The sequence below is a fragment of the Corella eumyota genome, chromosome 2 (genome assembly GCF_963082875.1).
Source record: "Corella eumyota chromosome 2, kaCorEumy4.1, whole genome shotgun sequence".
Taxonomy (NCBI): Eukaryota; Metazoa; Chordata; class Ascidiacea; order Phlebobranchia; family Corellidae; genus Corella; species Corella eumyota.
This window is the reverse complement of record NC_137491.1, coordinates 17,595,388-17,608,560: the sequence shown is the minus strand read 5'-3', so window position 1 is coordinate 17,608,560 and position 13,173 is coordinate 17,595,388. Positions and strand designations below refer to the sequence as shown.

The following is a 13,173-nucleotide window of genomic DNA, read 5'->3' as shown; positions in this document are numbered from 1 at the left end:
CATGCATTAATAGTTTATAAATAGTTAGTTATTTTGTTTATTGTTGTACACTATATATAACTTAATTAAAAATTGTTTTTGTACTTTATTTTAAAATGTTTTTAATTTATTTTAATGTTTTTTTTAAAAAAAATTTTATAAAAATTGTTAATGGTAAAAAAATATGCAATAAATTAGTAACAGCAATAAAATAAGGCAATGCCAGGTTTTATTAATTTCGTTGGTTGATTTGTCATTTATTTAAACATTAATATTAGTTTAAGTTTTTAAAACAAATAAGATAAAACAATAAAACAAAACAGAAAACAGTTAAGGCTATTGCAACAGTTTCGCTTTTACAGATGTAGCCCAAACAGGTAAGAAGAACATGTATAACATTTGATTAACCATTTTGCATGTCTTATTAAATAATTTTTTTTTTAAACTGGTTGTCCAAGAAGAAGATTTTATGGCCTATACTTGGGGTAACATTTGTTACTCTGACCCAGTCTTAAGTTGACTTTGGTAGCATCGGATGTTATTAAGTACAGTTAGTTATTTTGTCAATTAATTTTTGGCTTAGATGGACTATATACTGTTTTTAGTTTTTATCAAAACCCAAGACCCGTGTAGCAAAGTCAAGTCCTAGAACCACTATACTAACTAATATAAACAAACCTGTTATTTAAAAAAATGTAAAGTTAATGATTATAGGAGATAAGTCTGTTGGAAAAAATAGCTTGCTGTATCGCTACGACAATAACTCCACACCTCCTGCAAACCACATACTCATCTTTGATGTTTATAGATGCAGCACTAGTATTGACAATCAACATTACATGTTTTCTCCTTTTATTACTTCAGGTTTAGAACACTATGACAGGTAAATCAATAAATGTAAAGCAATTTTTAACATTGTTTTACAATTAGTAAAGTTCTAAAAAATAACTTTTAAATATTATCTCATTTATATTTTTTTAAAGCCTTTAGTATTTATAGTCTCAATCCTTCCATTTTTATTTATTTTTGATATCTAATGTAATGGTCGCTCGCTTTACAGACTAAGGCCACTGTCTTACCCACAGACCGATATATTCTTGCTTTGTTTTTCTGTTGTGTCACCTGCTTCATTTGATAACATTAAATCTAAATGGTATCCTGAAATACAACAGCATTGTCCGAATACTCCCGTTATTATAGTTGGATTAAAGACAGATTTACGTAATGATGAGGTAATAAAGGAAACCATATTTCTGTTGTTGGAAGACCAACTCAATATTGCCACCAAAAATCACATATTTTGTTAATGTAACTGGTTTTTGCATGGCAATACCCATTAGATTATAGCAAGAATGCCAAGATAATTAAACTAAAATGTCGCATTAGTATAAACCACGACCTAAAGAATTTTTTATTATAAGAATAAGATAAAATTTTGTGTCTTAGGATACTATGACAAATTTAAAGTCAAGCGGAATGGCTCCTGTTACATACAACCAAGGAGTAGATATGGCTAAACACATTGCTGGTGTTTGTTATATGGAATGTTCTTCCATGACAGGCGATGGCGTCCAGGAATTGTTTGAAAGTGCCATCAGGGTTGGTTTACATCTACCAAAAAAGAAAAATCAACAAAAATGTGACATTCTTTAAAAATCAAGTGTTTTATATTTTTTGCATAATCTTCTGATCCCTGAGTGTCCAAAAATATGTCTTGACTGTTTTTTGGGTCAAGATGTGGATAACAAAACTATTTATTGTTTTTAAACAAAAAAATACACAAAACATACAATATAACATCAAGAAAAAAAGAGAAATATAAAAAGTAGTTATAATAATAATGAAAAAAGGGTTAAAGGATACATTGCATTAAATGAAGTTACGAAATAAATTATATTGAAAATTTTCATTGGTTTTTGTTGATCTTTGACCTCCAAAATTGCATGTTCAATTTCCCTTAGCAAATTGTAATGTCCTCAATATTGGAAGAAAATTCAATATATTTCCACCCTTCTAATGTCCAATGCAATTTTTACACACTTTTTATATGGAATTAGTTTTATTTGTATTTCATTTAAAGCTTTGTTTGTTTTCTGAAAAAAATAAAAATACCACAATGAAATAAATTTTCAAAAGACATTACCTGATGGTCTCTGTTTCATGGTATTAGTTTTAAGTTGAGAAAATAAGTTTGTTTTTCCAACTTTGTCCTCACAACAACTACACATTTGTAGATCTTGATGTTTTTAGATTTTTTCCCTAAAAAACAAATAATGAAAATTAAAAAAAAAATCTGCAGCAAAAATTCATAAAACACAAAATGAAATTATATATAAAAAAGGCTTGTCAACTATGGTATATAATGCTATAGGTATTGATGGCATATTAAAAGTTTTTATAAGATAGAAGTAATGTAAAGATACCAATGTCAAAGCAAGTTTATAAAAATTAAAAAAATATAGTTTTTTTATAAAATATAATACAAAGCAATCACCTGGCTTTCAGCATTGCATACAGCAGCCATACCACTTCTAATTTTTTTACAATAATATTCAATTTAAATTTAAGGTTTGCATTACAACATTTCTGTTAATAAACATCATGATTAAAAATAAAAATTTTAAATAATTAAAATAAATTATAAAATCTATAAATATATGAATATTAATAATTTTAAAACACTAAAACGTGATTGCAATAATATAAGAAAAATAAATCATAATTAAATTAGTTAAAGTTGGGAGCAACAATATAGAAGAAAAAACGAATCAAAAATAAATTAAAAGTTTAACACACAAAAAACAACAGAGTTATGACAATTCACAAAAGTTTGCATTTTTTTTTCTTAGCTTTCTTGGGTACAGGGTGGGCATATATTGTTCTGATAGCATCCTCAAAAACGGTTTTAACACCAATATCCTTAAGTGAAGAACATTCTAAGTATTTTTTGGCCCCAATTTTTTCAGCCATTTCCACACCCTGATCATAAGTTAAAATGGACAAATTTTTCTCTTTCAATCTTTTAATGGTTTTCTAAAAACATTAAGTAAAAATTTAAAATATGACAATAAAAGGGAAAAGTAGTGGAAATCAAACTCAAAACCTTGAATTTTAAGTAATGATAATTAGTGTATTTAATACATCACTAAAGATGCCGGCAGCTAGTGTAGTTGTCAGAACCCTTGGCTTTACTATATGAGGTCTGAAGTTTGATCTCCACTGCATTCATGCTGTAGCACCCTTGAGTAGGGTACTATAAATGGTATAAACTCTGCTAAACCAGCACTTAATCAGCAGCTTATAATTAGGGGGCAATTATATTTAATATTATCCCAAACTGCCAAAGACAACTCGAGACTGGATCAGGGTAACTAATGTTACTCTATGTTAAGGTACTGAAGTTAACCTTCCCATAACAAGAATAAATATATGTGAAAAAATAGGCATAGACTTAACCCTTTACAAAATACTCATGATTTAGAAATAGTATTTAAAAAAAAAGATTTATTTAATATTCTTACCTGATCATCTCTCAAATCTGTTTTATTTCCAACTAAGATAATTGGAGTGTTTGGGCAATGATGAGATAATTCCTGATCCCAAAGTGATAGAATGTTATAGAATGAACTATGGTATTCAACACTGAAGCACAATAAAAAAATATCTGTTTCTGGATAGCATAATGGCCTTAGTCTAAAAAAGAAAAAAACAAAGATAAAATATACGGTAAAAAAATAGTGCAACACGGATTAATAGATCCATATAATGTATAGCAATATGTATTTTTTTACATTTATATAACTTTGATGTGGAAAGGTGGCTTTTACGACCTTAACAGAGTAACATCAGTTACACCAACCCAGTCTCAAAATGCCTTTGCAGTTTGGTATAACTAAAACTGCAAGAAAAAATTAGGCTTCATAAGGTCCTGGGTCCGATTCCTACTGTTTTCATGCTGTAATGCCCTTGGCCTTGAGCAAGGCGATATAATCCTTTCCACATTGAAGATAAAGAAAAAAAACAATAAATAAAAAAAACATTCTAAGTAACATACAACATGTAACCCAACATAATTGCCCTTTTTCATCATTAATATAAACAAAAATAGAACAAACTTGCCTATGATAATCTTCACCACCTCCAGTGTCAGAAAGCTTCAATTTAGAATCAGGGTGATCGTCAACTTTTATGTAATCCGTTGTGTAGCATTCGAATACCGTGGGTGTGTATTCATGTGGATATTCTCCCGTTGCATATCGAATTAACAACGTTGTCTTACCCGCACCTCCATCTCCGACAACAACTAGCTTAAATCCATCCATTTTGTTTCTTTCTAGTAGTTTTCTTTCTTATAAAACGTGTTTACAGAAACAACTTCACTATTCGCTGCTGCAATAAGAAACGAAAAACCCTCGCTGCAATAAGGAATCAAAAAAAGTAAAAACTTTAATTCATAATTCACTATAATGATTTATAAATCATACATATAAAAAATTATTCTTAAAATCTTGTAAATGTTTTTAAATGTATTATATTAGCACTAAAATGCTTATTTAGCTTTCCTTAACGCAATACAAATAATCACAAAAATCACGTCATAAATCACAAAAAAAGTATCTACTATGTTTATTATTTTGAAATTTTAGTAAACCGCATAGCAAATATTGGAGTAGTATTTAATTAATGTTGGTTGCTTTTTATTTAAACATGGAGCTATTGCTTTGTCAAAAAACACTAGGATGGGCAATATTATGGTTTTGTTTTTACCGTACATGTTCTAAAATTATAAGGTGTGTCGTATATTACTAGTGGTGGTATAATATTGTGGTAATGCATTTACAAATATAACGATGAATTTGCATTAATATTTTTTCACATTTATTTATCCTCGATGTGGGAAGGTCGATTTCACGACCTAAAGGGTGCTTCAGCATAAAGGCAGTGGAAATCGAACCCAGGACCTCATGTAGTGCAGCCAAATGTTCTGACGGGGACCAGAAGCTTTGGCCAGAAGGTTCGACACCACGCTGCGGGTTGTAACTTGAATTAAATTTTATTTTTTGTAGTTTTGGTCACTCAGAATACAACTGTCGAATTATAACATTGTGCCATGCAGTTACAGTCACCGCTTGGGCATGTTTTCTAACTTTCTTCAATGGAACTAACCCATACCACGTGCTTGGTAAGTTAATAGTTGGATGAGTGTCAAAATTGTTTTTCTTTTATTTTTTATCTTATTGAAAAAATAAACAACTATTTTCGTTTAAAGGTCTTCCCAACACATCAGCTCAAGTAGCAATATTGACAATGTCTTTGGGATATTTTATTTATGACTTTATTTGGTAAGAAAGTACCAAAAAATACTAGCTTTGCATATTAAAATATTTTATGTCAAAAATTCCCTTTTTAAAATAAGAAAGATATATACTCTATTCTTTAATACAGAATTGATAAGGGGGTTATTATTAATTCTTTTAGATAACAATTCATTACTGCTGTACTTTTAAAAGGCGTTTACACTGACCTATAAACTTATTCCATTTTTGAAGAATTATTTTTTTATTTTAGGTGTTTATATTATCAAACCGAGGGGATGCTTATGTTAGTACATCATGTTGTTAGCATTATATTAATGACAGTTTGCTTACATCTTAAAGTCTCAGGAACAGAAATTGTTGCAACTATTTTTGGAACTGAAATAACTTCAATATTTCTTAATGTAAGTTACTGTTGTTTTGTTAGATTTTACCTTAAGTTTATAGATATAAAAAATATTTTTTGGTGTTTTTGTTGTGTAGATGCGCTGGTTTTTAAAAGAGCATGACTGCTATAAAGATTCTGTTGTTGGAATATTTGTGGATTTTTTGTTTGTGTTTTTATTTTTGGTCGTAAGAATCGGTGTAGGTAAGTAAAAAATTTTATTCTTTCTTATTATGCTTTTATATTACTAGTGGCAATTTGTAGAAATTAGAACACTAGGTTACGCTATATGGGGTACCTTGGTTCAATTCCACTGCTCCCATGCTGTAGGCCTTAGGCAATTATAATTAATAATATCTAAAACTGCCAAAGTTAACTTGAGACTAGGTCAGAGTTACTAGTGTTACTCTATGTTTAGTCTGTGAAGTCAGCATTCCTCACCAAGGGTAAACAAATATGAAAACAAATTATTATTTACTGTATTGTTAGAATATGTAACTGCATGTATTGAAGACTCTGTAATACAATATTGTTTTTCTGTAGGGGGCACTTTAGTTTACAGTGTATGGATGGGTGATACTTCACCGATGTTAGTCAAAATTGGAGGATTTATTTTTTACTTAATCAATTTAATATTTCTCGTTCAAATTATGTCTTTTGCAAGGTATATTTTTAAGAGGGGTGTAGTTACCCTATGTTTAAGTTTATAAGTTGCCTTTTTACATTAACAAAATATAAAACAATCTTTATATAAATATGCACTAAAAATAATTTTAAAACTAAAATGTTCATCATTGAAATTTGAATTAATTTTTAGGTATCGTGTTAAATCATTATCAAAATCTAAAGACTCAGTTTCGAATGGTAAAGGTTCTACGCAAAGTGCACCCAAAATATGTGATGAAACTGAAAATAGCAAAAAAAGTGCTGTTTCTAATGGTGTTTCATGTAGAAAAAGAAATACTAAAACTACACCACAAAGTTCTAATGATATCGAACTCCTAAATACTCATTTATAAACAGATTACCAAACGGAAATTATTAGTTTTTTAATTCTTCCTGTTTTAGATATGGACACTGTGTTATTTTATGATTATAATTAGAAAATGTTTTAATTAAAGTGTTTTTTTTGTGATTTATGTACTGTTTATAATATAGGTTACACCGTCCAATTACTACTTTTCTAATTTTGTATTTTTTAAAATGCTGTCTTCTTAAAAAGTTTAACTTTTAATAAATAGTGCCCAAGTTTTTATCATACATTTTTTATAAAATTATGTTTTTAGACAGTCTATGTAGGGTATTTATTGTTTAATTCTCAAAGGTCAATTTTCATTATGAGAGTTTAAGGTGGCTTTTTTATTTTCATTTATCTCCGATGTGGGAAGGTCGACTTTACGACCTAAACATAGAGTAACATCAGTTACCCCGACGCAGTCTCAAGTTGCCTTCAAAAATTTGAATTTTATAGATTATAATTGCCCGATAGTTAAGCTGCTGGTTAACTGTTGTTCATACTGTTTTTAGCACCTTACTTAAGGCGGCTATAGCATGAGAGCGGTCAGGATCGAACCCACGACCTCATGTGGTAAATCCACGTGGGCAAATCACTACATCAAGTTGCCTTTTTTTTAAAGAATCCTAATGTCATCGCGGCATTTTAAATGGTAAAAAAAATTTAAGAATTAATATTTATTGTCAGGTCCAGGTATCGTAATTATTATTTAAATTATTTGTCAAAGATGACTCTCTGTGTTTTGATTTCTTCGACTTTTTTCGGCGGCCGGAAAAATCGCCAGTGTCCCATTCTCTACGTGTTAAATGCTCCGGGTAATTTTTAGCCGACCATACAGCATCCAGGCTAGGCGACTCGCATAAACGCGTGTTTATGCTACTTGTATAACTTCCAACTTTAACGGAGTCACCAGAACCACTTTCTTCGGTAATACTTTGTTTGTCAAATATATTGTCACGATGTTTACTAGGAAATTGTAAAGAATTATCCTGTTTACCGATTTCTAATTTCCTTTCACTATTTGTTATTGCTTTAAGTGGTTTGCTGTACATTCTAGTTCTTGGCACTGACAATAAAAGTATAAATTTATCTTTAAAAGGGTTGTTAAGGCACTAGGCATCACTACTTAAACCTTTGTGCGAGTCCTGCTGCTAACATGCTAACAAATTCATGACCTGGACCCTTCCTAAACTAACTTTAAACAGAATCCTTATGGAACGTAATAAATAGGCGATCTATCTAGTAGAAAAGTATTTACAAATGACAGAGTAAAATGGTTAGAACACTTTGCTTGACTACACGACGTCCTTGGTTCAATCCCCACTGCTCTCATGCTGTAGCGCCCTTGAGTAAGGCGCTATAAACGCAATAAACTCCTGCTGAGCCAGGAATTATTCAACAGCTTAATTATCGGGCATTTGTATTCCAAAACATTAAAAACTGCCAAAGGCAATTCAAAACTGGGTCGGGGTAACTGATTTTACCTACTTTCAGGTCGTAAAATCGACATTCTCATATTGTAAACAAATAAATACGAAACATAATGTTGTAAATAAGCCACCTGGGCAATTTTGACTGGTAATAGGCATCGCAATTAAACGTCTAGTTTGTCTTCCAACTACTAAATTTGGTCTTTGCTGACGCGTCTTTAGATCAAGTAGGCTGTTGTTCTTACCCCAATGACCCTGGCTTACGTCGGGCGATTCATCAAACATGCTAAATCTGTTTTTAATACAAGAGTTACTGATTTAAAATACTTTGCTAACTCTAACTTTCTACCACGTAGAGCTATACTTAACCTCTGTTTAACATAACTTAAAGGTAAATTACTCAGTAAGTTTCTAATTATAGTTGTAACATTTTTTTTTTTAGGAATTTCTACAACCTTCGGATTCGTTCGTTGTACTTTTTTTGGCTTCCGGTAGGTGGGGTTGGTGAGCGCGATGAGGAGTCAGAAAGAGTGCTTCCACCCTTTTCTCTTCTCAGCGAGCTCCATTTCTCGTTTTCCATTTTTAACTCCTCAAACCCTAATATTGGTTGAACATCGCGATTTTCTGTAGCTAGAACACACAATGCTTAACATTTGTGAATAACATAATTGTATAGTCTAAATTCTTAGTATAGAACTCATACTAATAGTTTTATATTAACGGTCATTCTAATATTTTCATTTTGTGTCTCCAAAGCAAAAGGAAAAAAAGAATTAAAGAAATAACTTTTTGCCAAATTATATAAAATACGAGGTTCGGTTATATTAGTAGGTCAGATGAGTGAAATACGTATAGCCGACATTATTTTATTTGGCATTTTGGGGGAATATACCTTTAGGCTTGTATTGCGTAGAGTCGTGATCACTAGAAGACACCGAGCTAGCTTTAAAAATCTGTTCAAGTGGCTCAACTTTTGCGACAATGTTTTGCTGGATTTGAGGTTCAGGAGAAGAAAGGTAAAGTCTGTCGTCTTCGCTAGAACTAAAAAAATTAATTTCGTGATTGCAAATACACTATGCAATTCTTCTTCAATTTATATTGCTTATTTTGTTTAATTACAGAAGACAGGTTATTACAGTTGACGAGCCTTTATAGCTTTATTAAAAATAATGTAACTACCTATAATTAAGTCATAATAGCTATAGCATTTTCTCCTGTTGGCAAAGCTACTTTAAAAACACAAACTTTGTAATTTCTTTGCAATCTATTATACCAAAAACTGGATATATGTTGTAACATTAATCTGTAAACGGTAGTACCTTGAAATATATTGACTCGGTTTGTTTCTGTCGTGCTGGTTAATTTTATGGTTCGTTTTCGTTGCGCTGGTAACCTTAATGGTTTGCTGCGGTTGTGCTGGTAAATTTTGTTCCCGCGCATTCGACGTTCTGGTTCGGCCTATTTGAATAATGCACGGCGTATTTGTGATCTCTTCAGGAATAGAAGACTCTTGTGTATTATATTGGTTTGTATTACTTCTACTTATACTGTTTTCGGACCGATTTCTAGCTGTTGGCAAATGTGGCTTGAAGTTATCATTCCTTCTAAATCTAGACCCTATAACCAACGGTGCCGAACTTGAATCATTATCTGTGTTCAAACGAGTAACTTGAACTCGATGCCCAATTATTATCGACCTTACTGACTCAATACCGAAGCTGGTATTGCGAGTTTCGAATTGGTTTTGTTCACCAAAATGTTCTGTGTTTTCAAAGTGTCGATCCATACCATCGTTTCCATAACGTCTATCTTCTATGTTATAGGAATTTGAAGAATACTTTCCGAAGTTTGAATTCGGAACGGTCGAAGGATTTGAACGTGAACGCCTTGGCATTTGCTGATTGTTAAAAAAGTACTCACTGCTGCTATCGTCCGAGAAAAAGGGATCTGTTGGTAAGCCGGCGGATGGGGGCAAAGAATTTACGTTTTTAGCAAAGCTTACATGCTTTCTATCGTACTTGCCATCTTGATATGACTTATTTTCGGTTTTATTTGAACGATGATAGACATTGTGTTCATATACAGGCTGTTTTTTGTTGCTATGATCGCTATCTGATGTTATGTTTTCTCTACAACTGGACGACGAGGCTTCATTCCTACAGTTTTTTCTATACAAATCTTTTTCTTCCAGTTCTAGCCTTGTAAAAACGTCTCTTAGCTTTGTAACTGTGCCAGGCTCAATGTTGTGAATTGAACTAGATAGCCTACTTTTCTGTCGACTGTTTCTGTAGCTACGAGATTTCCTTCTGCTGGCTCGCGGACTTATTTCATGGTTTAAAAACTGTTGTCTGACATTTGAACGATCGTTTTTTTGAGACTTTTTATTAATTTGGAGACTTTGAGACTCAAGATCTCTACGTAAAATTGGTCTGTTGCTTCTAAAATTGCGGTTCTCTATATTTTTGTGACTGTTTCTTGAGCCCGTTGAATTTCTTTGACTAGTTTTTAAAGTTCTTTCTTGCCCAATATCTTGAATTAGCGTTAAAAGGTCATGTCTGTCGTATTTGCCTAACAATAAATTGTTTATCAAAGTTAAAGTACTGCTGGTCTGATAATTCCAATCGCACAGTCCTGGGTGAGAACTTGTTTTCAAATAATTCCGTCTCGATGACATATTTGTTGTCAATATTTATGAATTAAATTTTTATTTAATTTATTGCTTGCTTGACATAGGAAGTGTTACGTCATAAAGTCAGTTTGCATATTATTCTGAATAGAGTTTAGTCTACGTTTAACCAGGCAAAAGAATGTGGTTTAGATGACGCATTTTATGCTACATGTACAATAACATTACATAAATTTATAATATTAAATAAATTCCTAATTGTACTAAAAAACTAAGATGTGCTACATGTACAATAACATTACATAAATTTATGGTTTAGATTACGCATTTTATGCTACATGTACAATAACATTACTTAAATTTATAAAAATGAATAATTTCTTTATTGTATTAAAAAACTGAGAATTAACAACAACTAATTTAGAGTTCTTTTTGGACGTACTAATTATTGTTCTATTTTTAATTGGCCTTTTTATTTGTTCCAAACAACACATTTTAGCGATCGATTTGATATGCTTGTTTGGACATGAAGTTAAGCGGAAAATAAATGTGCCATGGTTACTGTAAATTTAGGGTGTAACCCAGTCGAAATTACTTAATAAGCGCAGTTACCCGAATTTTGTAATTCTGTTAGAATACAGCCTTTTATTAAACTTTAACGGTGCGTAGTAATGTGCTCCTGTACTAGGCCTACAGTTACTATGCTTTTATTTTCAGTTTAGGCTACTAGGTCTTAACAAATACGTTTTTTCGTTACTTATAAAGGTGAATATGTCAGTTATCGGAGTTTTGTCTACTTTAATAAGTCTATTTTCAGTTTTGTGCCTTGCAGCCGCTTTGTGTAGCCCAGGTTGGGTTATTATTGGCAATATTAGCGATGGTATCCACTCCGGGTTGTTTTATGTTTGTAGTTTCTTGGGCAATTCTCGTCGGTGTGAACTATATTCAGGTTTGTTAATGGTTGTTTAATGTCTATTTGTAACTAAGCTAAATTAGTGTAAACGTAGAGATATTACACAAATTTGTCTGAATGCTTAAAATTTAACATAAGAACCCTTGCTACACCACACATGAGGTCGTGGGTTCAATCCTCACTGCTCTCACGCTGTAGCACCCTTGAGTAAGACGCTATAAATGGTATAAACTCCTGCTGAGCAGGTACGTGATCAGCAGCATAATTATGATGTTTACTAAGTTTTGGTCGCGCATTCGACCGAAAAAAACATAAGATTTTTTATTAGTGTTTTATAACTTATACAACTTCTACTATGGTTTACTTGGTAATCGTGAGTTTTATATGGTAGGTGATTTAATTAGCACAGAAATTATAATTGTGCTCGGTTTAAGCAGTGCGTCAGTACTACTGGGATTGCCAGGCAGTTTAACTGTACTTTCTGGAGCATTCTCTAGATTTGGCAAAAACGGGTTTCTAATTGGCGGGATATTTTGTATCATATCAGGTAAGAACACTGCTATTTTTGAGCTTGCATAAATTAAAATGTGTGCGTTTTTTATTTAAAAAGCTGAAACTTCTTTCTGCCCGTTACCTTACATTTTAACAATTTTTGGTGTAAAACAGCGACCATTTTGGCCTTAGCGTTTATAGCTTTAAATAGTTCAATTAAGTACATGAAATAGCTATACATAACAGTTAAAATAACACTTTGTTAATTAGCTAATTAAATCCTGAGGCGTAACCAATTTAAACATATTATTATTTTGTTTATTAAATCAGGAATTCTTTCAATAAGTTCGGCGGGGTATTTTACTAGCTTACAACAATCCAATTTCGGATACAGCTTCTATTTAGCCTGGATAGGCGGGGGGTTGGCCTTGTTAGGAGGTTTGATGTCGATTGGAGCATATAACCAGGACAGATGAAACCAATAATATTCGCGTTTTCCTAGTTCTAAATTTAACATTCTTTAAACTGATTTTTTTGTGGCTAAAAGTTTTTACTATTTCTCGTAGTTACTTTGTTAATACCTTTTTCAAATTGTAAATACTTTATTTTGTAAAATAAAAAAAATTTGCTTTGAATGGAAATTCTTTTAACCATTTTTCAAAGTAAATTAATATGTTACGAGTCATAAATAATTCCAAACTTAATAAATATAAAAGTTATGTAAAAAAGCATTGTTACTAACATTCCAAAATTATTATTAGTCAATGGGTATTCCCGAAGCTTAAGCTAAAAACAACTGCAAAATGCGTGGGCGAGAATTTGATGGCCAAATATTTTACAAAAACACCTTTTCAATTAAGATATTTGTTGCCTCAAGCTTGGCTAACCAAGTATGTTAGGGCGTGGGCTATTTGGTCACTGTACGCTTAGTCATACATTTGTAAAGGCTTAAAACAACTTAATTGACACAGATAAAGAGGCGGTCTCTTAGATACATTTTCTAAAACCAAATATACGC

General features: G+C 31.6%; 4 protein-coding genes and 1 long non-coding RNA gene across 5 annotated transcripts; 3 read left to right on the top strand and 2 right to left on the bottom strand.

Moving 5' to 3' along the window:
• Nucleotides 1-683: 683 nt before the first annotated feature.
• LOC145742569 (ras-related C3 botulinum toxin substrate 1-like) lies at nt 684-1,661 on the top strand. The gene is made up of 4 exons (XM_082560345.1): nt 684-862; nt 1,040-1,211; nt 1,426-1,578; nt 1,641-1,661. Exons 1-4 carry the CDS (start codon nt 684-686, stop codon nt 1,659-1,661), a joined length of 525 nt encoding a protein of 174 aa, XP_082416471.1.
• A 39-nt stretch (nt 1,662-1,700) lies between these two features.
• On the bottom strand, nt 1,701-2,566 carry LOC145743487 (uncharacterized). The gene is made up of 3 exons (XR_014281017.1): nt 2,474-2,566; nt 2,123-2,238; nt 1,701-1,992 (listed from the first exon to the last, which is right to left on the bottom strand). It is a non-coding gene; the product is annotated as an uncharacterized LOC145743487 (long non-coding RNA).
• A 112-nt stretch (nt 2,567-2,678) lies between these two features.
• LOC145742065 (ras-related C3 botulinum toxin substrate 1-like) lies at nt 2,679-4,358 on the bottom strand. Its single transcript, XM_082559812.1, has 3 exons — nt 4,099-4,358; nt 3,501-3,672; nt 2,679-3,012 (listed from the first exon to the last, which is right to left on the bottom strand). The coding sequence occupies exons 1-3, from the start codon at nt 4,299-4,301 to the stop codon at nt 2,800-2,802; spliced, it is 588 nt and encodes a 195-aa protein (XP_082415938.1). The 5' UTR covers nt 4,302-4,358; the 3' UTR covers nt 2,679-2,799.
• Nucleotides 4,359-4,637: 279 nt separating this feature from the next.
• On the top strand, nt 4,638-6,928 carry LOC145742693 (TLC domain-containing protein 5-like). The gene is made up of 7 exons (XM_082560470.1): nt 4,638-4,769; nt 5,046-5,161; nt 5,249-5,321; nt 5,548-5,698; nt 5,778-5,883; nt 6,223-6,343; nt 6,497-6,928. The coding sequence occupies exons 1-7, from the start codon at nt 4,663-4,665 to the stop codon at nt 6,696-6,698; spliced, it is 876 nt and encodes a 291-aa protein (XP_082416596.1). The 5' UTR covers nt 4,638-4,662; the 3' UTR covers nt 6,699-6,928.
• Nucleotides 6,929-11,372: 4,444 nt separating this feature from the next.
• Nucleotides 11,373-12,874, top strand: LOC145743412 (uncharacterized). The gene is made up of 3 exons (XM_082561366.1): nt 11,373-11,699; nt 12,055-12,210; nt 12,486-12,874. Exons 1-3 carry the CDS (start codon nt 11,522-11,524, stop codon nt 12,629-12,631), a joined length of 480 nt encoding a protein of 159 aa, XP_082417492.1. The 5' UTR covers nt 11,373-11,521; the 3' UTR covers nt 12,632-12,874.
• The last annotated feature ends 299 nt before the right edge of the window (nt 12,875-13,173 follow it).

Coding starts and splice junctions, on each gene's coding strand:
- LOC145742569 (XM_082560345.1), top strand. CDS start 684: ATGATTATAGGAGATAAGTCTGTTGGAAAAAATAGCTTGCTGTATCGC. Junction 1,212..1,425: donor CAGATTTACGTAATGATGAG/GTAATAAAGGAA, acceptor TTTGTGTCTTAG/GATACTATGACAAATTTAAA. Junction 1,579..1,640: donor TGTTTGAAAGTGCCATCAGG/GTTGGTTTACAT, acceptor TTAAAAATCAAG/TGTTTTATATTTTTTGCATA.
- LOC145742065 (XM_082559812.1), bottom strand. CDS start 4,301: ATGGATGGATTTAAGCTAGTTGTTGTCGGAGATGGAGGTGCGGGTAAG. Junction 3,673..4,098: donor GGTGGTGAAGATTATCATAG/GCAAGTTTGTTC, acceptor TTTCTTTTTTAG/ACTAAGGCCATTATGCTATC. Junction 3,013..3,500: donor CAGATTTGAGAGATGATCAG/GTAAGAATATTA, acceptor TAATGTTTTTAG/AAAACCATTAAAAGATTGAA.
- LOC145742693 (XM_082560470.1), top strand. CDS start 4,663: ATGTTGGTTGCTTTTTATTTAAACATGGAGCTATTGCTTTGTCAAAAA. Junction 4,770..5,045: donor ACATGTTCTAAAATTATAAG/GTGTGTCGTATA, acceptor TATTTTTTGTAG/TTTTGGTCACTCAGAATACA. Junction 5,884..6,222: donor GGTCGTAAGAATCGGTGTAG/GTAAGTAAAAAA, acceptor GTTTTTCTGTAG/GGGGCACTTTAGTTTACAGT.
- LOC145743412 (XM_082561366.1), top strand. CDS start 11,522: ATGTCAGTTATCGGAGTTTTGTCTACTTTAATAAGTCTATTTTCAGTT. Junction 11,700..12,054: donor TCGGTGTGAACTATATTCAG/GTTTGTTAATGG, acceptor TTTATATGGTAG/GTGATTTAATTAGCACAGAA. Junction 12,211..12,485: donor GATATTTTGTATCATATCAG/GTAAGAACACTG, acceptor TTATTAAATCAG/GAATTCTTTCAATAAGTTCG.